Source organism: Gobio gobio (assembly GCF_949357685.1).
Source record: "Gobio gobio genome assembly, chromosome: 14".
Classification (NCBI taxonomy): domain Eukaryota; kingdom Metazoa; phylum Chordata; class Actinopteri; order Cypriniformes; family Gobionidae; genus Gobio; species Gobio gobio.
This window is the reverse complement of record NC_137107.1, coordinates 4,817,430-4,841,761: the sequence shown is the minus strand read 5'-3', so window position 1 is coordinate 4,841,761 and position 24,332 is coordinate 4,817,430. Positions and strand designations below refer to the sequence as shown.

General features: G+C 39.8%; 1 protein-coding gene across 7 annotated transcripts in view; it reads left to right on the top strand.

The window, feature by feature from the left end:
* Positions 1 to 3,692, top strand: part of tmlhe (trimethyllysine hydroxylase, epsilon) — a 39,843-nt gene extending 36,151 nt beyond the window's left edge. For 2 of the 7 annotated variants that reach the window (XM_079835241.1, XM_079835242.1), the window contains one exon: positions 1,132 to 3,692. In XM_079835241.1, coding sequence (XP_079691367.1) covers positions 1,132 to 1,263 — 132 coding nt within the window. In that variant the 3' untranslated portion in view covers positions 1,264 to 3,692. The remainder of the gene's footprint in view (positions 1 to 1,131) is intronic. The other 5 variants (XR_013817927.1, XR_013817928.1, XR_013817929.1 and 2 more) reach the window with 5 other exon arrangements.
* Positions 3,693 to 24,332: the final 20,640 nt, after the last annotated feature.

The following is a 24,332-nucleotide window of genomic DNA, read 5'->3' as shown; positions in this document are numbered from 1 at the left end:
TTCAGCGCTAATTTATCACTGCGTGTCTTTAGTAAATCCTCACAGGACCCAGGTGTGCATTATTTTCTAATAACTCAACAGCCGGTCGTCAATTATACATATATCTGCAACATTTAATCTGTAAACGAATTATAAATGTTAGCGAGATTATGTGCAGTCCCTGTCTAGCGATGTATGTTTATGCTGAAATATAATGAAATAACGGTTTGTGTTTTAAAACATCTATCGTGTCATGATGTGTATGAGCGCGTCAGAATTTCCGTTATGCGAACATGCATCGATGTTCCCTGGTTTTCATGGTGCATTGTGGGACTTTTGAATGCTGATTGAGACACACCATATATTTCTGAAGGCGGCGTATATAAAATATTTTGTTTTTCTGTTATATAAATTGCAATATGAAAACAATTTCACCAGATGATTTGAATAGCTCTATTTGAAAAGAATGAATCATTTTAGAATAATTGGGTTTTTTTGTAGGGGAGTGAATCTCTGCTTAAGAAATATGTATAATAAAAACATTACAAGCATAGATTAATACAATAGAAGAAAGATAGAATTGAAATAAACAGTGCTTTATGTTTTTCAGGTCAATTTAACAGTATCCAGGTACTGAAATTCAACAATCAAATGTAAAATAGCAGACTTCACTGTATAAAGGAAATATAATTAATATATAATCTTTCTCTTTTGATGTTTGATCACCATTGGTGACACAAACAGCTGCGGGTTTATTAGGCTGCTGTCCCTTTAAGACGAATGCACGGACCTAATATAAATGACACACATCTGTTTTCTTTCTCAACACATAACCGACTGTGTTAAGAAGACACTCGACGAGATGGGCGTTTTGACTCCATTTTGCAATGAATCCGTGAATCACATGCGTTCTGAACCGGGGAGCAGCTGCCCATACCGATCACGGATCAACTACGATCCCGATACTTGACATCGCACATCCTGCCATGTGACTATTGCAGATGCGCACATCATGATATCGATGCTAAAATTATATATTGTGCAGCCCTATTCAAAATAAATGTAATGTAGATGTAATTGTGTATGCATAATCTTAAACAACGTTCAGAATCCTATCGGATTTATTCATATATGACTGTTGTTTTCTCCAAGGTCCTGTTCATTGATAACTGGCGCGTCCTGCATGGCAGAGAGTCGTTCACGGGCCTGAGGCAGCTGTGCGGCTGCTATCTGACCCGCGATGATGTGCTGAACACGGCTCGCTCTCTGGGGCTCCGCGCCTGAGCACTCGACTACACCGAAGACAGAGCCACGCCATCATCAGCAAACACCAACTCCAGCAGAGGACACATATGATTATGAGGATATAAAGACTTCTTAATATTCACTTAAAGGGTTAGTTCACCCAAAAATGAAAATTCTGTCATTAATTTCTCACCCTCATGTGGTTGGACACCCGTCAGACCTCCGTTCATCTTCAGACACAAATGAAGATATTTTAGTGTAAAGCTGATGCTGAGAAAGGCTTCAGATAGGCCTCCATTGGCATTCAGTACATTCACACTCACAAGACCCATAAAAGGCACTAAAAACGTCGTTACAAAGTCCATCTCACCACAGTGACTCTACAATAATTTTACGATGCGACGACAATAGTTTTTGTGCGCAAAAAAAAATCAAAATAACACCTTTATCCAGCTTGTTCTTGTCTTCCGTGTGTCTCCACGACGCATGCGCGAGAATATGACGCAGATCCGGCGTTCGGACACATGACCCAGAAGAGATTTGTTTACCAGCAGAGGAAGACGCGCGTGTCTAAGCTGTTGAATTCTACGCTGATCGTGCTTTAGGTCTCGGTGTAGTTCTCAAAATGGGGCTAAAGTGTGCATTTCATGGATTCCCGAACGCCGGATCTGCGTCATATTCTCACGCATGCGTCGTGGAGACACACGGAAGACAAGAACAAGCTGGATAAAGGCGTTATTTTGATTTTTTTTTGCGCACAAAAACTATTGTCGTCGCATCGTAAAATTATTGTAGAGCCACTGTGGTGAGATGGACTTTGTAATGGCGTTTTTAGTGCCTTTTAAGGGTCTTGTGAGTGTAAATGTACTGAATGCCAATGGAGGCCTATCTGAAGCCTTTCTCAGCATCAGATTTACACTAAAATATCTTCATTTGTGTCTGAAGATGAACGGAGGTCTGACGGGTGTCCAACCACATGAGGGTGAGGAATTAATGACAGAATTTTCATTTTTGGGTGAACTAACCCTTTAACTCTGTTTTTTCCCAACTCTTTCCTTGGCTTTCCGTGTTTTCACTGTTAAACGGTATGGGGCGCTATTCCACATCTTCTGAAAGAGTACAGAATCTCCTGATCGAAACACAGGAGAAGAAGAAGCAGAAACAAGCGATATCGGCTCAATCCCTAATAAAAAGCACACTTCTATTCGGTCTTGTGGACTTAAAATGGCTGCCGCGTGACTCTTGAGGCTGTATCTCGGCAATTCTTTGGCATATTGACACCAAAATTGCCATTTGTCATCGTCACCTCACTCAGGCCCTGTCCCAAATGACACACTTCATGTGCACTTTCAGTCTTGTGGACTTACAATGGCCGCTGCGTGTCCGTTTAGTCAAGTCAAGTCAACTTTATTTATATAGCGCTTTTAACAATGCCGATTGTTTCAAAGCAGCTTTACAGTGTTAAACAGGAAAATAATGCAACATAATTTTATTCAGCCGTCTTGCCATTCTGGAAAAAACGCTGATGTCATCAGTTCATTTCAATTATCATACAGTGACAGTGTGGGCTTTAGATCAGTAATTAGAGCAGTAATTTAGTTTAAATGGTTAATTTAGTTTAATAATTAGATTTATTTGGATATTTAGTTGAAAAATTTAAAAAAATGTAGTGTCCCCAACTGAGCACGCCAAGCCAGTTTTTTCCCCAACTCTTTCCCTGGCTATCCATGTTTTCACTGTTATAGGGTAGGAGGTGCTATTACACATCTTCTGAAAGAGTACAGAATCTCCGGATCAAAACACAGGAGAAGAAGAAGCAGAAACAAGCAATATCGGCTCAACTTCTATTCGGTCTTGTGGACTTAAAATGGCTGCTCTTGAGGCTGTATCTCTGCCATTCTTTGGCAAATTCACACCATAATTGCCATTTGTCATTGTCACCTCACTCAGGCCCTGTCCCAAATGACACACTTCATGTGCACTTTCAGTCTTGTGGACTTACAATGGCCGCTGCGTGTCCGTGTCCCACAAGTCCACGAGACCGTAGGGTGTCCCATTTGTCATTTTAGGTTTTAGATTTAAGGTGCTCGTGAGCGCCCCTTAGCGGCCGTTATGCGCCCTCGATGCGCACTTCACTACGCAGAGGACTTTACCCAGCAGTCAAAGCGGCGTAACGTCGTGAAAGTACGGACTCAGTGCCATTTGGGATCCAGCCATCATATGTAATCATATTCATATGTAAAATAATGCGATCCTCAACATCAAAACTCCCTAATGTTACTGAATGAAATGTCGACCCAGGACTGTGCAATGATCAGATATTCATACAGCTAAATATCCTGCGGGCCATGAAACTTTTGTGAAAGTGATGCTGGCAACTTTTTCAAAAACACTGGTGGAGAAAGAGTTAAAAATGATCTGTCTGTTTATCCATACACATTTAACAATAAACTCAGCTTTTTGTTTCAGTGTTGTTTCATCCATTTTAGTAGTGGATGATGTCTTTTTGGTCCAAAATGCTTTCTTTTCCCACAGAAAACCAGACTGTAGTAATTAAAGGTGCTGTATGTAAGTTGACTGTACTAAAGCATACAGATACCATGATATTTAGGAAACATGCTCAGTTCACACACTCGTTTCTCTGTAAAACACTGCTGCAGTTATTCCGCTATGAAATGTGTGTTCTGTGACGGGATGTCTGTTTTTGTTTTGGTGCTCCGCCCACTGCCAACTTACCCAATAGGATTTCGACACCTCAGGTTGACGGGAAACGCCACAAACTGGTTCAGAAATCCCAAATCCTCGGCATCTGTTTAAAAGCTGAATGACCGGAGGCATATTACAACACGGACAGTGTAAAGCTCGTCGCCTCCTGCTCGTTCCTGCTGGATTTTAACATTAGATTAGTGAGCCTGTGGTAGGCATGAACTCTACCTATCAACGTAATCCCGTCTTTTAATAAAACAGCTAATATGCATTAATATTAATAATATGTAATTATCTAGATTGGCAAAATATGTGGGTAAAATACATTGATCATTTTCCTTCATGGGGATTGCATGTAAATTGTGCCATGGGTTAGTGGAGGATGTCTGTCACCTGGTGGAAAACACACACTTTTACCATGAAAATGACCACCATAACCAGTAGATGGCGGCAGAGGACCACTCATGTACTCATTAGCCATTTACACTCCCTTTCATAGTTCTTTACACGTGTCTTGCTTTTGTATTTATTATCAAATTAATATTATACTTTTTTTTTGCAATTTTTATTGCACTGAAGTATGAATTTTAGCAAAGGTAGGAAAAGTCTCATGGCATTTAGATGAAAGGAATTTCATAAAAATAAATAAGCCGGATGGGAAACCGTCTTGACTTGCTCCCGCATCATATTATGTAAACTGCATTTAAGACGAAGAACTACACAGATGCAGATATCATAACAATCTATCAATAAATGTGCAGTTTGTCTGGGGCTGTGGACTGAGGCGATCCTGAATTACTGTACATATTACAGTGTTAATCGCAAATTTATAAGGGGGTCTAAAATCCTCCTAAAATCGTTTTAGTCGTCTTTTAGCCAAGGTTAAGCTCTTTTTGTCTGCTAAGAACTTTGAGACTGTTATGAATGTTTTTGTAACATCCTGATTAGTTTACTGTAACTCTTTATATATTGGTGCCCCTCAGAGTATCTCACGCTTGCAATTAGTTCAAAATGCTTAAAAACTTTTTTGCTTTTGTGGTCATCGGTTATGGAATAGCCGGTATGGCAAGTCATTTTAACTTTTATTAATTCACGAGATATGAATTCTTGATATCAACAATTCAATTCTCGTTAGATTCGGGACGTCATGCCGAGTCGACTGATATCCAGTTTTACCATATCGGCCATTTTGGCTGTCGGACATTTTGAATTATGTGCTAAAAGGCTGTACATGAACGGATTGTTATGAAACTCGGTTTGGGTCATCAGAACATTCAGCAGCAGCATCTCATTAGACTCCTGAATCGTTGCTGAGTCCAACGATACCAGACTTGCCAGGTTTCGGCGTATGGTTTGTGCAGCGTTTTACTTTAGCGCTTTAAAAACATTAGCTATCTTCGAAACCGCTAGTCCGATCAAGACGAAACCAGCGTCAATATTGATAGTAAGGGGGAGTAAAATCCAACCAAAGTCAGGTGTGGGTCAGTTTTTACGTGTTTGTTCATATAAATGTCTATAACTCCAAAACGAAAAAGAGATATTTTCACCAAAATTGACACGCATGTATGGGCTCACTCCGAGGACATGAACAAAAAATGGTAGGATTGTGCCACTTGGTGGCGCTATAATAGAACAAAACATGAAATTCCCATAGACTACAATGAGGATTAGGATATAAAATGCTAATGCTATACTTTTTACGAATGTATTTGGTGTATCATTACAAAACTTATGTGTCATTGTTCCCTTTTTCTTACCACACCACATCAATTTCGTAACTGTGCTACCTATTGGTCGAAAATGTGATAAACAATTAAATCATTATTATTGACTGTATCTATAATTTTACAGCTATTTTACCTAAAATGATCTTAATTGGTATTTAATGGCTCATTGTTGCAGTTGGTCTGACACTCCCAGCGATGCTGGCATGTCTTATTGTCTTCTTTTCGCTTGGCGCCGACAATTGCAGCTTGCAGCTATATTTGATATCTGTAATCATATTTTCACAAGTGAAATGTCAACATAGGCTGCCATTCAAATTCAATTCCAGATATCTAAAATGGCTTTCTTACTAGTAATAATCACATTCATGATATCAGATATTAACATCACTTTAGTGGCAATTGAATTGTTGATATCAAGAATTCAAATTTTGTGAATGAATAAAAGTCAAAAAGGCTTGCCATACTACCGGCTTATATCAGATCCGCCCAAACTTTGTAAATTTTCACTTTGAAAACGTAAATTTTTTCTCTGATTTTCATAGTTTTCCATTTTATCATCTTTTATATGCTTTAATGTTTTATGTGTCTCTATTCTATGGTTTGTTTCCTTGGCTTTTGTTAAGCACTTTGGTCAACACCAGTTGTTTTTAAATGTGCTTTATAAATATAATCGTATTGTATTGTAAAACGGGCCTAGCGACGCCACTGGTGTCCTCAATCTGGCAACACGCGCGAGCGTCGAGTCTGAGGAGAAAGCGCGGGAGAATCAACTCTCCGATATTGTGAAGTTGTAGTGCCCATTTCAACCGCTAGCTGTCAATATCACAGAACACAAGATCCTCTGTTCCCTGATAAAGCTACACTCAATGCTGCATAAGCTTATGCAAATGGGAAATGTCTTTGACATAACCAGCTGTGAAAATAGTGTGAAAACACGTCAATGAAATTGACCCGGAGGTATTTATACCCTCGGCCGGTGACGTCATAGGCGCACCTGCTGCACGAGGCTATAAATAGATGAGCTTCAGCTGGAGCAAACCAGGTCTTTTTGTTTTCAGACCAACTCTGTGTTATGGTGTGTTACAAAGTCTCTGAAAAAATAAAAAAAATCTCTCTCTCTCTTTCAAGACTCAACTTGAGATCTTTGTTAGGAGTTAGTTTTCAACATGGCAGTGTGCAGATTTTTCTCTCTCTTTCTCATCTCTGTTACAAAGAAACATTAGTGGAAAGAGTTCTAGTTAAATCTGATCAGTTGGAAACGAGTCAGCAGAGTAAAACGCTGTATGTTCTCTTTCAAATAGAACTGGATGTGCACGTTTATTGCTGTGTGTGTTTGGGGAAGAGCATGCGGTCTCTGCATTGAGTCAGACGAGTGCGAGCATTGCAAGCCTTTACAGTTAGAATGCTTTATGCTCGTCTCGGCTACTTTCAGTCCGCACCCGTGTTCGGAGCTCTCGAATGGGTTTGTTGACGAGCAAGAGACGGGTCCGTCCCTTTCGCTTGCTCGCTCAACAAATGCATGTTTCCCCGCGTGATACCGAAGCGCGCTCCGGCGTTTCTTCGGCTCGCGCGGGGAATGATGATGAATCTCTGGGTCCGCGGACCTCGAGCAGCCGGCCTGCGATCGTTCCTCACATGATAGTGAATCCATACGAGGAATTTATCGAGGTGGTTGTTCGCGCGGTGGCCAGGGCAGTTTGTCTGGTACCGTGAATGAGGGATCCCCGAACGCAGTGAGCTTGAGGTTTCTGTCTAGAAAGCATTTACTTCACGTGTTTTTGTACCCTTGACTTCGACATTTTCGACTATCATGGGTGCGAAATCGCGTGGATATGTGAGAATAGTACCCCAGGTGGGAGACGCTCAAGAGCTATCTCTCGCCTGGGTCTGCATTTTCATTAAAGAGACATACGTCCCCACAAAGCCATGTAGAAAATAAACGTCGGCTGTCATGGGCAAAGCTTATATATATGAATTATATATTGTATATTATTTAAATGGAATATATATATATAATATATTATTTTATATGGAATATATATTGTATATGATTTATATAATAATAAATAAAGGGACAGGCTGGTGCTGGGCTGCACACCATGGCTGTCTTGCAGGCATATCAGGCTGACCTTCTGAAGGATTTGAGTGGTTCATTTGGTGACTCAGTTAACTCTGTAGTGGCCAGATTTAAAGGAGTGGAAGAAACAGGAAGTGTTCACTCAGTTTCTTCCTCAATGCACTCAAGGGGAGGGGCTGTCAGCCACATAACCTCTCTTCGGTCCTTCAAGATTTAGGGGGGTAATAAGCAGAGTGTGGCGAGTCGCGCTCTCCCTCGTAAAGACTGGGGACCGGCTCGTCATCCTCAACAACCTCTCAGGGCAGACCTCGGGACTGTCATCAATATAGGAAGTCCGGTGGTCTGGTGCCCAGTCTGCCCCCACGGGACAGGGCGTGTCAAACATTTGCTCGCCCCACCCCGTTATCCTCAAAACCACTCCATCCCCGCCGCCTCTGGTGATTCGGGGGGGCAGTAGTTTCCAGTGAAATGTTAGACGTTCAGTGTTTAAATCCTGCTATCATCCAGGACATAGAACGTCTAACATCCCCTCAACAGGAAGTGTTAAAATTGTCACTCTCAGAGTCTCAGGCAGCGTGTGAACTTCTGCCAGGCGTTTCTGCATGGGTGTTAAGCACGGTAAAAATTAGTAAACTAATTTATTTGTCGTCCTCCGTGTTTGAACGGCGTGGTCTCCACTTCCGTGAAGGCGGAGTTGGGGTTCGTACTGTCACAAGTGACAGCAGTTACTTCCTGGTCCCCAGTAGGGTGTCCAATCTCAGATCTTCGAGTCTTAAACCGTGAAGCAGTTAAAGTACTCAAGGTCAAGATGTTACAGTGAAGGCGGTCGTGTCGCATATTCACAGGGCCGGCGTTTGCTATAGGCGAGCTAGGCGGTTGCCTAGGGCGACAAATGTGTTGGGGGCGCAGCCAGGCGCCCTCTTGTGGCGCCCTTAAACTTACTTCCCAATAAGCATAGAATTAAAACAAGCGAAATAAAACATACTGTTTATTAAACATGATCATCATTGGGCGCCCCCTCAGCCGCACGTTTAATTACTTAACCTGATTATTAGATTGAATTGATAGTGAGTATTGTCGAGCACAGGCGTTCAGGCGGTTGGTCAGGCATGTGCTCATCACTGGCGCGTTCTTCAAAAATGAAGCGGTCTAAACCCTCGAGTGCACAGGGACGGAAAAAGAGAAAGGCAGATGATCAAAAGAAAGCCCAGTATAGAGGTAAGTCTTCTCATCTCAGCCATAAAGGTGTCAAACGAAATAAATTTACTTCGTATTATCGATATTATCAACTAATATTGGACGGCATTGGACGTTTTATTGCTGTCACTAAGCTATCACTAGCTAGCTAGTTATCTACATATTTCTACGCATTTCACTGACAATAAGGAAATCCAGACGAGCCAAATTTTAATGCTGCGTCAATTTTGAAGGTGAATAGAAATGCCAGAAACAACTGTTCATCTTTTATTATTTAAGATAGGGATAGAGCTACAAGAACTTATATATTTTAATTTTGTAGTGGTAAGTACAGTGTATCCATAATAGCACTTTTGTTTGTAGAGGGCATAGTTAATCCAGTTTATGGGTCATAATTTGCTTAAGTGTCTTTACAGGTGCTTAAGAGAGTTTTTGCACAGTTTATGGAGTTAATATTTGGTAAATATCCTTGAACATTCTTTCTAGCATTTGTGTATGACCAATTTATTGCAGTTGATCCTTCAAGTCTTAATTTTCTTGATTAAGTGTTGGAGTGACTATAAAAGCCTTTTTGTTTGTTCATCCATAGTTTGAGTCATAATTTGTTAAATATCCTCCAACGTTCTTTGTAACATTTTTGTATGTGCAATTTATTAGAGTGTATCATTTAAGTCATAATTAGCTTTTTAAGTCTTGGAGTAACTAGTATAGGAGCATTTTTGTTTGTATAGTTTTTATAAATACTTAACCCATTTGTGCCCAATTTTTTTCTGAATGGCATGTCCTGCATTTATTTTCCCCAGGTTTTTGTATTTTTTCTTGAAAATCGTATTTGAATCTGTGGCAACTATAGTTGCCGGTGGGCAAATATGTTGTAGCCTATGCACCCCTTCAATGTCAAATATGTATAAGAGGAGAACATTTAGCATCTAAATCAAAATAACTGCTTTCAACAGATCAATCTGTATTCATAATCAAATTTATTATGTTTGACTAAGTATACAAAAAAACTATAGATCTGTTGTAAGATTTGTTATGTTTGGATGATTCTAGAGACCTTCATGATTATGTTGATATATGTCAACAAAAAATACTTATTAGTAACATGAAAATGACCTTTCTTTGGGAGGGTTTGCCTTCGTTGTGCTCCCTGGAAGTAGGGGTAGGAAGTGGGCAGTCTCATGTGACAGGAAGGAAATTAATACTTTTTTTTTTTCTTCAAATCCTTTATTTGGTTGTCTGCTTGTGTGTCATTAAGATATAAAACATGGATAATATCTAGAAAAATACTTACAGAAGGAAAATGACAACTATACACTGGCAACTATAGTTGCCGGTGGGCTTAACAATTAAGGGGGGGGGGGGGGGGCGCAAAACTCAATCTCGCCTAGGGCAACCAAAGAGCTAGAGCCGGCCCTGCATATTCAACATTGTGATTGGATTCGGCACGATTGATCCGAAGGACGCATGTATTCGCATATAAAGTCTGCCACAACACAGGAAGTTCCTGAGGTTCCCTCTTGGGGGCAAAAGCTTACCAATTTCGGGTCTTCCATTTGGCTAGCCTTGTAACCGCATGTATACAAAATGTATGGATGTATTACCGGCTCCATTGGGATTCCGGGGCATTCAAATTTTGAATTACAGAGGCGATTGCTAAAATTAGCACAATCACATGAGATGGTGCTTCAACACAGTGTGTTGGCTCATCTAGTTTCTCTAGGGTTCAGACTCAACACCAAGAAAAGTGTTCTTTCTCCTGCCCAGAGAACGACTTATCTAGGGTTTGTTCGGTTTTTGGTCACAAGGTGGGCACAATGGTTTCCCGCTTGAATCAAGACCATACAGTATTCCCTGAGCAAAGTCAGGCTAGACCAAGATCTTACTGATCATCAGCACCAGAGTGTTAGGTCTAATGGCATCAGCATCCACGGGTTTCCCTTTGGGGTTGTTGCACATAAGACCGTTTCAGTTGTGGCTCAAAGCCAGAGGACTTAGGGCCAATCCTCAGGCAAATAAAGTGGCGCGCCATGTGGCTTTGTACACCAACTATGTGGTTCAGACCCCGGTTTTTGCCTTGGGTCCCACTCTAGGCGTACCTTGTCGTCGCAAGTTGCTAACGGCGGACGCTTCCCTGACGGGCTGGGGTGCGGCCTTAAGGGGTCGTCCAGCCCAACGGGAATGGGAGGGTCATCAACTCAGTTGGCACATCAACTGCCTCGAGTTGACGGCTGTATTTCTGGCCCTGAAATACTTTCTCCCCCAATTGAGGGGCTGTCATGTCCTAGTGCGGGTGGACAGTACAGCTAAATATCTCATATATAATCACCAGGGGGGTCTGTGCTCACGCTATCAGAATAGCGAGACAGATTTTTCTCTGGGCTCAGAACAAGTTCCTGTCACTCGAGCAGTGTACATTCAAGGGCGGTTGAATGTGGGAACAGATATACTGTCCAGACAGAGTTACAGATGGGGGGGTGGAAACTCCACCCAGAAGTAGTCAAGCAGATCTGGATCAGATTTTACAGAGCTGACCACAGGGAGTGGACCTCTTCGCCTCTTCTCAGACAGCGCAATGTCCCTGCTTCTCTCTGTCACCCAGCCCCGCTGGGTCTGGATGTGATGGTTCATACATGGCCCAAAATGCGTCTGTATGCCCTCCTTCCAGTCGCTCTGCTCCTGGGAGTTCTAGCCAGGGTTCGCCAACAAGGGTCTTGCTTCTTATCGATAGCGCTGCGTTGGTCGAACAGGGTTTGGTTCTCGGAGATAGTGTCTCTCCTCAATGGCTCGCCTTGGGCGATTCCGGCGAAGAGAGGGACCTTCTGTCTCAGGCAGAGAGCACGATATTCCATTCCAGGCCCGACCTGTGGAACCTTCATGTTGGCCCCTGAAGGGCACCAACTGAGGGACACGGGGCTTTCGCCTGCAGTTATTGAGACCATCCTAAGTGCTAGGGCTTCCTCCACTCGGAAAGTTTATGCTAATAAATGGGGTGTCTTTGAAAGGTGGTGTACGACACAATGTAGATTCAGTCAACTGCCAGGTAACTTCAGTTCTGGATTTTCTGATTTTGCATCCCCACCCTGACTACCTGCCTAAGGTTCCTTTGTCGACTGTACATCCTGTCACTCTTGAAACCTTCTGCCCTCTGCCGTTCACAACGCCGGATCAGGAGAAACTTCATAGACTGTGTCCAGTCCATGCTCTTCAGGCCTACGTCCACCGCACTAGCCAGTGGCGTAAGTCAGAGCAACTGTTTGTTTGCCATGGGGGCCGTAACAGGTTCTGCCACCATCAAACAATGTCACATTGGGTCAGGGATGCTACTGCTCTTGCCTATGAGGTGCGCTGTCAAGCTTCACCTATAGGATTAAGGGCTCACTCCACCAGGGGAGTCGCCTCTTCTACTGCGTTAGCAAGGGGTGCTCCCTTACAAAGTGTTTGTGATGCGGCAGGTTGGTCCTCTCCGCACACATTCTTAAAGGGGTGGTAAAACACATTGTTTTGAAGGCTTGATTGTGTTTGTGGAGTGCACTGTAACATGTGTTAATGTTTCGTTTTTTTTAAAAAATCATTATTTTTCATATATTTGACCTTTATTCTACACTGCTCTGTCCCTCCTTGTAAAACGGTCTGATGCTTTCCGGGTTGTATGAAGCCAGTCCCTCAAAAATACGCAGTGGGCTCTGATTGGTTAGCTGGCCCAGTGTGTTGTGATTCGCTAACCGCAGTGTACGTTTGTCGGAAACGTCACGCCCCTTACCGGTAGACTGTGGTTAGTATTAGAAACGATGGCGTCAATAAAACCACACCAATCTGAGCCCGAATCAGACCCAGAACATTTTAGTGAAGATGATCGAGCAGAACCTGTTCAGTCCTAATGAGTAAAGACTGCGGATCTATAGTGATCGCTACTGAATGGCACTTTTACTTTTGTATTTTTAGAACGATTATAGCCAAATATCTGTCGCAAGAACTATTAACCCAAAACACTAAACACTGGCTTTACTATAGTAGCCAAATCACACACAGAACCATGTTTAGCATGCCTGTAGATAAATAATACATAAAAGCTCTAATCAAAGAATCATTTACACTAATGCCAAGTTCGCTGTTGAGATTTTAACGTTAGTGTTTGTAACGTTAGGTGTTCGTCGGATAACGTTAAGTATGAATGAGCATTTAACAGACTGGTTTGCAGAACAGCGTTGTCATCTGTTTACTTCCTTGCCACAACCTATTACAGGAAAACACATCGATGAAAAATAAATCAGACTTACAGGTTGTGGCCCGTGAACAGCTTCTGTTTGTAAATCCAGCTTTCAGGTCAAGCCGTTGTGCATATCCTGCATTGAACTCGCGAACATTGTGAAAGTTTTCCTCCGTGAGATGTGCTGCGGGAGCCCCGCACGTGCCTGTTCCCTTCTGTCTCATACACACGTGCATATAACATGCTGTGTGTTAAACGCTCTGCAATGCACCCCCGTCCCTATGAAGGCTGAACAGAGCAAGTACCCCAGACCTGCAATCCGGATGAAAATAACAGCGTTTCCTTGGCATCGCGGCAACACCACTCCAGCCTAACTAACTTATACCACAACAGCGCCGCGATACAAAATGGCCTCACCCCCCTTATTTAATATTCTCGGAGGAGGGGTTTATGTAAATATTGAGCCTGGTGATGTCACCAACCCTGGAGGAATGTGTGTAGTCGCCTACTGGCCGTTTGCTGTAGTTCTTAGAAATGGATTTCTTTAAAAGCAAATATCTCCCTTTGCTTTAAACTTTGAACGTTGTAACTTTGCAGATGTTGTTTATGCTAAAGCAGCAACATTACACGCTAGCTTAAGTTAGAATAGTGAAATCGTGGTTTACCACCCCTTTAAGACTTTATAGCTTGTGCCGCGTTTCCACCGCAGGAACTTTACCCCGGAACCAGGAACTTTGGGGGGGAACTCGGTGTGTTTCGACCGCAGGAACCAGGGTCTAAATGAAGTTCCGGGTAAATATTTCCCCCTCCAAACGGCCCTGCTTGCGAGGTGGGACTTTTGAAAAGTTCCCGAACTTTCGGGGGTGGGACTTGGGCGCTGAACATGCTGATTGGTTGAGCTCTCGCAGCTATTTTTTTTTTCCACCGCCATATTTACGAGTCTTTTGCGAGGTGAGTTCTGTGGGTTTTGCGTTCAGTAAATATTTTTTTTTGCAACAATGGAGTTCAACAATAAATTCGACCGATGGACCGACGACGAGGTTCAGGCTTTATTGAGCATATATGCGGAGGAGGACATCCAGCGGGAACTGGAAACGGCGACCCGTAATGAAAAGGTATACCTGAAGATATCGACTCGGTTCCAGTCACACTGGAAAACAGTGCAGAGAGAAGTTGAAGAAATTAAGACAAGATTACAAGAAATTAAAGGATCATAACAACCGGAGCGGTTCCGACCGGCGTATCAACAAGTGGTATGACCGCCTGTACGCGTTGCTGGGACACAGACCGTCCTTTTCTAGGGCAGCGGTAACGAAAGACTCGGCTAGTGCGTTGTTGGAAACCATCCAGGAATCCGAGTGGGTTGAAGGTAAATATATCATCTTGGTATCATCTATTAAACTCGTTGCAGTGTTTAAACACGTTGCAGTAACTTTTTTCAACGTGCTTTTCCAGACATAACGGGTGGCCCTGATGAATCGCAGGCAACGGAGACCAGCGTGTTTCCCCCCGCGGTCACTAGTACGTTATAAAGCTGACAAAAATGTGTATATATTTAAAAACTGATGTGTAATCCTTAATGGTTTTGAGTAGTTTTGTTGTTTTTAATTGTAAACTTAAATTGCCCATGATAAAATTTGCACACTGGGCATTGTTCAAGCTGGCCAAACAATTGTTCATTATTTGTAGTGAAAACACTTTAAATAATTAATTGATGGTTTCTATTGTTTCATGGTTGCCTTGTGTATTAATTTCCATGTGTTTCTGTGCAAGTTTTCTACTTAGGGAAAAGGAAAAAGGACTGTGACTTTTTTGATGCACTGAGGGACATGGGCCGGGCCGTCCTGCAGCATGGACAAGAACAGCAAGACCAATATATGCAGCTGTTACTGGATAGCCAGGCCGAGGAGAGATGAGGAGGCAAGAGCTGGCATTCCACCAGTCAGAAGCGGAAGAAAGCAGAGGGACTTTCAGACCGGGTTTCTGTCTGTTCTTGGACAGTTTGTCCAGTCGTTCAAGAAGTAGCCACAATGACCAGCCGCTTGAATGAAGCATTTGCACTACCACATTTGTACTTTATATATTGTACATGTTGGCACAGCTCTTGGACAGGTTACTGAAAAATACACTTTTTTTTTTATATTGTTGTTTTCACATTTTATATTTTCATTTTATTGTTCTAGTAATTTATTTGTCTTTGCACACTTTTATTTTAATTTTGTAAGAACTAATCTGTCTAAAATAAAGTCAAATGTGTAAAATGTCACTGTGTCTTTAATTTCCACATTCTAACTATATAACCACATTCTAATTGTATTCATATAGTGTAGGAAGCAAATAAAAGGGCTGCTGCTCGCAAGTCTTTCTGAATATGCACATAAACATATCTAGAAAACCCAAATATTATATTTTTAAATGTATAACTATGTTAATGTAGTATAATAACTTATAACCACAACTTAAGTGAAGCCATAAGTGTGGTCCTGCTTCATTTCAAATTTGAGGAAGAAGTCTCTAAAATTATGCATTTAATGAAGCATATTGTAATACTAGTCATGTGAATTTTTTTTTTGTGAATGTTAAGAGATGTTATTGTGATAAAAAATAAAATACTTGCAGTCTAGTACCTAATCTTTCAACTGCTTAATTCAGTCTATTGTTTTCATTCAATTAACTTTTCACACATCTGTCATGACTGAAACCTCATTATACTTTTATAGAAAATGTTTTGTTTTGGAATTGAGCTATTACAACACATTCAGATTTTGGATTGCCCATCATCCCATTTTGCATTAAAATGGTCAAACCAGGTGAAAGTGCACGTTTAAATAAGCAGTGTTGGTAATGTGTGTACATATAATCAGCAAAAGCAGCGCTGCTTGCATCACCTACACTTGTTATTGTTGCAGACAGTATCGCGCAAAAGTGATTACTGTCCGTCGGTGACTGGGAGAAGCAGTCGCGCGCATTCCCACGTCACCGGACTAATTTACCTAATCTCCCCGGTACTTTAGACCGCGGTGGAAACGCAGATTGTAGCAGGTCTGGGGGAGAAAAAGTTCCTGGGAAAAAAGTTCCTGGTACAAATAGTTCCGGGTAATTTCGGTGGAAACGCGGCTTTGGATGCTCATGCCACTCTGGGCTCTCATGTCCTTGAGTCGACATCACAGGCTAATGCCTGAGGCTTCTTGCGTTCTTGTGCACACATACACAACCGTAAGGGGTCAAAATCAAATCAAATCAAATCACTTTATTTGTCACTCTACATATGCACAAGTGCAACAGTAGGTGAAATTCTTAGGTGCAGTTCCGAGCAACATAGTAGTCATGACATGACATGTACAACATTTAAAGCAGCATCAGATTACACTGATGCGCCCACAATTACTCACAGCCAGGCACGTGCAGAGGGGGGGGCTTTGGGTGCTCGAGCCCCTGCCCTTTTTCAAAATGAATCAAAAGTGCCCCTCTCAGACAAAATCAATGATAATATCGTGGTCAATAAAACTAAATAAATGTGATTATTATAACATGACAATGTATACAATAGTAACGAACGGCTCAAAAGTCGGACAATTTCTGTTGAGGCGTTGCCATAACGCGTTGCTATGGGTTGCGTGCGTTTTGATTGACAGCTGATTTTCCACTGTTCGGAAACGGCTCTCGAGCCAAATATGGTCCTTTCAGAGAGCGTGTGGCCTCACGGGAAAAAAGTAAACCAATATTTTTTTTCCCATCCATAATCAGAGCTAATGTGTTGATTTAATTACAAATATGTATATTATATATTTTAAGGTATTACACAATTCACCAATGCCCGTCATGTATACTATACACCAACCAATCGTGATCTGGCAAAGCTGTTCTTATGCTGCCTTCACGTGCTCTCGGAATTATCGTAAATACGAGTTTCCTAGGTAAACATTGCACATGAACGCCCTCACATTTTGCATCTTGAATGCAATGCGCTCGTAATCACGACTTCAGAAGTCGGAATAATCAAATTTCCGATAGCACGTGAAGGCAGCATTATTCATAAATCGGTTGAAAATTACATGGACAGACGAACTAACGTTTGTGGAACGATTTCCTGCGGTTTGTCTCATTTTATAAATTGCATCACTGACAAAATGGATTTTAACTGACAACAAACAAATCTGCACAAAACCATTAAGCAGCAAAAGTCGCATTAATGGTAAGTAGTGTTAAATTCACTTGTATTTATGTATATTGATACACCGTTTACTACTTCATGAAACTATCAAAGTTAACAAAACCCAAGTGCCACCGGCACCTACAGGACTATTATGTGAAGTGCTGGCGAAATGGTGACGTGAAAGGACTTAATTATATTACCATTTTTTAATATTATGCAGCATTATGAAAGAAGTCTCTTATGTTCATCAAGCCTGCATTTTTTTGATAAAAAACAGCAATATTGTGAAATATTATTAAAATAATGGTTTTCTATTTTAAAATAATTTTAAATATATTTTGTTCCTGTGATCACAGCTGGATTTTCAGCATCATTACTCCACTCTTCAGTGTCACATGATCATTCAGAAATCATTCTAATATGAGGATTTAATGTCAATGATTGAAACTGTGATACTCTTTGCAAGATTCTTTGATAATAAAAAGTAAAAAAGAACATAATGTAATAATATTTCAGAATATTTATTTTCTGTATTTTTTATTAAATAAATGCAGGCTTGATGAGCATAAGGATATATATATATATTGCCCCTTTTTTACATTTGAGCCCCTGCCCCTGCAGAACTCTCTGCACGGCCCTGCTCACAGCACAGTAAACTCTACAATAAACAATAAATAATTTACACAATGTGAGTGTAGTTCTCACAGCTTTAAACAATATACACATACTTACAATATACATATACTTTAAACAATATACACTAAACATACACTAAACAATATACATTACGCTATAATAGTAATAATAATATACAATGTACAGTATAAAATATTATTCACAGATTGAAAAATTGAAATCCAAAGTGCAATAGATGCTGTATGATAAATAAATGTGTATATAATGTGTGTTTATCTACAGTGGGTTGTGCTGAGTGATATTCTGTCCAGTGTGTGTTATGATCCTGATGGGTCAAGAGTTAAGGAGTCTGATTGTTTGTGGGAAGAAGCTGTTCTGGAGTCGGCTGGTGCGTGATCTGATGCTGCGGTACCGTCTGCCTGATGGCATCAGTGAGAGCAGCCCATGGTTCGGGTGGCTAGAGTCTCTGATGATCCTCTGAGCTCTCTTCACACACCGCCTGGTTTTTTTAAATTTATTTTTGTCGTCGTTGATGAATTTAAAGTCCGGTTTTCGGTGTGCGATTGCCGAACCAATGTCCAAAAGTGTCTGTCTGTCGTACGTAGTAAGGCAGACAACATCCAAGACAAAAAACACAAAAACTATAAACAGAACAAACAAAAAACTACAATGCTTCAGCAGAGCTTGCGACGTTGCGGCCGTCCTCGGCGCCATCTTGACTATCCAGGCACCATCAAGCACGGCGGCGTGGGTATTCTCGTTGCCATTTGCATAAGCTTATGCAGCATTGAGTGTAGCTTTTGAAAGGGAACACTTGGGGTTACTTGACTGTAACCCTGTTCCCTGATAAAGCGGAACGAGATGCTGCATTGCTAGGCCGTACTGATGATGCTTCAGGACTGGTCTTCAAACAAAGAAGATCTGGTTTGCTCCAGCTGAAGCTCATCTATTTATAGCCTCGTGCAGCAGGTGCGCCTATGACGTCACCGGCCGAGGCTATAAATACCTCCGGGTCAATTTCATTGACGTGTTTTCACACTATTTTCACAGCTGGTTATGTCAAAGACATTTCCCATTTGCATAAGCTTATGCAGCATTGAGTGTAGCTTTATCAGGGAACAGGGTTACAGTCAAGTAACCCCAAGTGTTTCACAGAACGATGGAAATGTCTAAATGGATGTAAACACAGGGTATGAGTCTGTATGCATGGTTGAGATTAATGGCAAAGTTAAAATATATATCCTGTAATAATCTCATTAAACATGATATATGTAATCTGTATAGCATCCTGAAAAGATCTCAAATTAATGTACGCACAAAATACCAATGTTACCTCTGGAAAATAAATTGAACTCCTTGCATGTTTGTCTCGTTGACTGGTTTTTGATTATAGTCATTTTAGTTTAGTTTAGACAAGGCTGGAAACACTACACAACGTACATCATAAAAACAAAATGCACACAATGAATATTAAAAGAGTTTAAATTTTAATATGGCACATTTTCATTAAATATGGACTGTTTATGTCTACAGGAAAAATTGTTAATTGAACAAGCATTTTTGAATTTTAAAGCTTTGTAAATGTTTTTGACCTCAGTTTAGATGACGTACATTTCAAACATTTTTTGCTATTCATTAAACCATATAGGCTAAATTATCATTCTATTTGAGTTCCCTGTGTTATAACGACACATCTTCAATTCAAAATATGGTTTAAAAATACCTCAGCAAAAACAACTGCCTTACTATACATTTCCAGCATCATTAAAGACAAATAAAACATATTAGCAATCGCACAAATAAAGTGTTTTAAGATGTTCAGAAACTGCAGAGTTGGACCAAGTCATTGTTTTGCAGAAGTAAACAAATAATTTACTTCCATTTTGTGAATATTAAGTAATCATGTCATCATTACAAATCCAATCATGTGTATTTTAAAATGCAATATAATCTAATAATCCAGATTAGTTTACTACATGACACTTTAAAAATACATCTAAATATTAATGAGAGTAATATCAAAAGCCATTATTTATACATGCTGTAAATGTTTAGCCATGTATACGGGCATCTTTTCCCAATTGTGGAATTATTTCACATTTTGTGTTATGATTAGCAAACGTTTCTATTTATTTCAATTTAATTTACAATTGAAAAATAAGTGTACAACTGTTTCTGTTTCTTGTTTACAAAAACTACATAAAGGCGAAAACCCTTCTTTAAATTTACTAATAAAATTGCCTTAGGGGAAACACTTTTTTCTTTGATTAATATTTTTCTGATATACATATTATTAAAGGTCCCATGGCATGGCATTTTTCTATTATTTTATAGTGTTTCCTGGGGTGTACTTATATTGTTAGTATGATTTTTACATCATAAAATGTCATAATTTAGAAATAAAAGGTATTTTGTCTATACTGATGTTTGCCCTCTGGCTGAATGCCCTGTTTCAAGAGGCGTGTCTGCTGTGAGACTTCAGTAAAAACGCCCACTGTTGTGATTGGCTGACATCTTTGCATTTTAAATGAGCGGAGGGGGCGTGGTTTAACGAGGTCTACGAGGCAGGAGCTGCTGCCAGAGAGACGGATGGACCTGCGTTCACTTCTCATCAGTTCTCTTAGCATGTCTCAGTTCAGGGTGAACTGTTGTAGTTACTAGAATATACTTCAGGTTATTCATTTATTTCTAGTCGGAGGGGCTGTCACTCATGTCAGAAAGTTAGTAACTTTAGTAAATGATGGATCAGCGCTGACTCGAGACGCGAACCGTTTAGAACGATTCAGTCCGATTTGGTGAACTGGTTCGGTTCACTAAAAAGAACCGATTCAAAAGAATGATTCGTTCGCGAACCGGACATCACGGAGACGGAGCGATTGCTAACAAAGTTATTTATAGTAACTACTGAGTTGTGAGAGCACTGTCTGTCAGCGCGAGTTTATTGTGTTTGTATCTGAGAGTTCTGAATAAACACGAGTCCCAGTCACACCGAGTCCTCTTCATCATTATTCTACCAACTTTGTAACACATGTTATGTACCATTACAGCGAGATGAACGAGTTAGTAAGTTTGATTAAAGCATTATTTCTAGATATGTTCCAATCATATGAAAAGCGTCAGTGATGCGCATTGAGTAACGTTACACAGCGCAAACAAAGACACAACAGCAGTAATCGAATGTAATCCAGTTTATTGTGGGGAAAGCTGGCTAGCCTAGCCGGATACCCTCACGCTTACCCCCCTTCTGCTTAATCTCACGCCGCGTTTGGTGCCTCCGCTGTGGGCCAGATGCAGTACTGGGGGTCGGGGATGTTGAAGGCCGAGTTTCGGCGTGTGTGAGGTTTATCTCTAAAGATGTTGAGCAGAAACTCACGACTGTATGCACATTGTAGAACAGATAGACGCGACGAGGACGTACAAAAACACTGACTCACAAGATAGAAAACACGAAAACACCATTCTGTCGGGAGAGAGAGAAGCCACAGCGTGTGCACGAATAATAAATAATAAGCTACACATAAGAAATCACTGATCACAGATCAGAAGGAACTGAAAAAAGACTTCTGTTTTCATTTGTACATCCAAACACTGAGAAACTGCCAGCATTCACTCGTTCACAAGCCATGATCTCTCGAGCGTTTGCATGGGCGTGACAGATTCTCTGGGCGGAGGAAAGGGAGGAAACCGTTCCTGCTTGGACGTCATAACAGGAGACTTCAGGATTGGCTCGTCTGGCCTGTCATTTTCTCAAAGGCAGAGAAAGACAGCCAGAACTCGGTTTTACACCGATCAACATTTCTATCCACTTGGGGACAATATTCAGGCTAGGGGAACTCATATTAATGTTGAAATACCTCATAAAATGAAAATTTCATGCCATGGGACCTTTAATTGTTTTATCCCTAATGGAAAGGCCCTCAACAGTCAGAGCAGGAAGAGAACCAATTACAGGATTATACATCTTTTCGTTTTTTATTAGATAGAGTAATTTTGGTGAGATACAATGAATGAGTTTTAAATATTCTTTAAAATATATATTTGTCCCAAGATAATTAACTAAATCATTATAATTATATAAGTCACCTGACTGTAACAAAAATTAAGCAATTTCCTCCTAGTCATTCCTGGAAAACAAGCCGCAGATTGAAGTCAGTGTGGACTCAGTGTCAAAACTAATGATTAACAACAAAATAGTAGATAATTCTTTAGAGATTTCGAAATTTGTTGCTCAATTTTTTCAGTAATTTGTATTCTTCCACTTTGGCTACTTCCAATGTTGATGCATTTTTAAATAGCTTTAGTGATACCAACAAAATTGATGAGACCTTTAAGAATGTATGCGATAAAGAAATAGACATTGATGAGTTGAGAGAGTGCATTAACTTGCTAAAAAATAATAAATCTCCAGGCAATGACGGGCTAACAGGAGAATTTTATAAGACATTTTCTAAAGAACTTTCTCCTTTTCTATTATTAGTATTTGTAGAGGCTATAGAAAAAGGTGAATTGCCTGCCACATTAAAACAAGGAGTTATAACACTGATTCCTAAACCTAACAAGGACAAGTTTTTATTGAAAATTGGAGGCCTATTAGTTTGCTCAATAATGATAGCAAGTTGTTTGCTATGATTTTTGCTAGAAGAATAAAACATGGTTTAGATAAAATTATTGATTTAGAACAGTCTGGTTTTATGCAAGGCCGTCATATTTGAAATAATATTAGATTAGTATTAGATATGATAGATTATAATCACTTTATAGATGATGATAGTTTAATTTTATTTATTGACTTTTATAAAGCATTTGACACAGTGAGTCATGCTTTAATTTTCAAAGTTATTAAATTGTTTGGTTTTGGAGATGTGTTTTTAAATGCAGTTAAAACATTGTACAATGGATGTAATAGTTCTGTCAAACTTGCTTATGGTACATCACAAAGGTTTGATATTCATCGTGGCATTAGGCAAGGATGCCCTCTCTCTCCTTTTTTATTTTTATTAGTTACCCAGGTTTTGGCAATGCATGTAAAGAGAAATCAATATAATGGTATCACAGCTTTAGGTGTAGAATTTAAACTTAGCCAGTTTGCGGATGACACTGTGATTTTTTTGAAAAAAAAATTTGAGGTACGAAAAATTATTAGTTATATTGAGGCATTCACTGCTGTATCAGGCCTTAGAATGAATTGTGATAAATCTTTATTGTTTCCCCTTAAAGACTGCTCCTCTAAAGAAATAGAAAACATCCCTGTTAAACACGAATTAACATATCTAGGTGTAATAATTTGTAACAATGAAAAACAGAGGAGACAGTTGAACTTTGAACCAATTATTGAGAAAACAAAAAAGAAATTTAATTTGTGGTTAATGAGGGATATATCAATAATTGGGAGGGTATTATTGTCAAAGGCAGAAGGCATATCTAGATCCGTATATACTTCCTTATCATTAGATGTGCCTCCTAAAGTGATTAAGGAGTTAGATAATTTACTTTATGATTTTATATGGAGAAAAAAGCCACATTATTTAAAAAAAGAGGTCATATGTAACATCAAAGAGCAAGGGGGACTTGAGGTCTTAGATTATACTTAATGACACTTTCAAAATTAAATGGTTAATAGATTTTTTGAAGAATAGAAATAGTCTTTGGAATGTATTTCCTAAATATATTTTTAATACTCTTGGTGGCATAGACTTTTTGTTGAAATGTATTTTTTCTGTTGACAAAATTCCTGTTAAATTGGCCAATTTTCATGGACAAGCCCTGCTAGCATGGAGATTGGTATATAAGCACAATTTTTCACCACACAATTATTTCATTTGGAATAACAAAGACATACTATTTAAAAACAAATCTTTATTCTATCATACTTGGTATAATGAAGGGATTATATTAGTAAGACAATTGCTTAATGCCAATGGATATTTGTTATCATACACTGAATTTCTACAAAAGTTTCAATTACCAGTTAAACCGAGAGAATTTGCTGTTGTTCTTGACGCGATTCCAAAGAGTGTGACATAAAGAACTCTAATTCAGAAGAAATCAGTAAAGACAATCTTTGTAGTAACATTTTCATTGGTAATATTAATGTTTTAAAACAAAAATGTTGCAATAAGGATATAAGAAATGCTCTTTGTTCTGTGTCTTTTCCTGCAGCAAGATTCTTTTGGTCATCTTTATTTGGTGATATCTCATGGGGCAAAGCATGGAAATTGCCAAATAAGTTTTGTGTTAACAATAAAATTAAGGAAGTGTCTTACAAAATACTTCACAGAATTTATCCCGCTAAGCACGTTTTGGAAAGATTTAAGTTAAAAATTTCATATACCTGTGAATTTTGTGCACTGGAAAAAGAAACTATTTTGCACCTGTTTTTTCACTGCATTTACTCAAGAT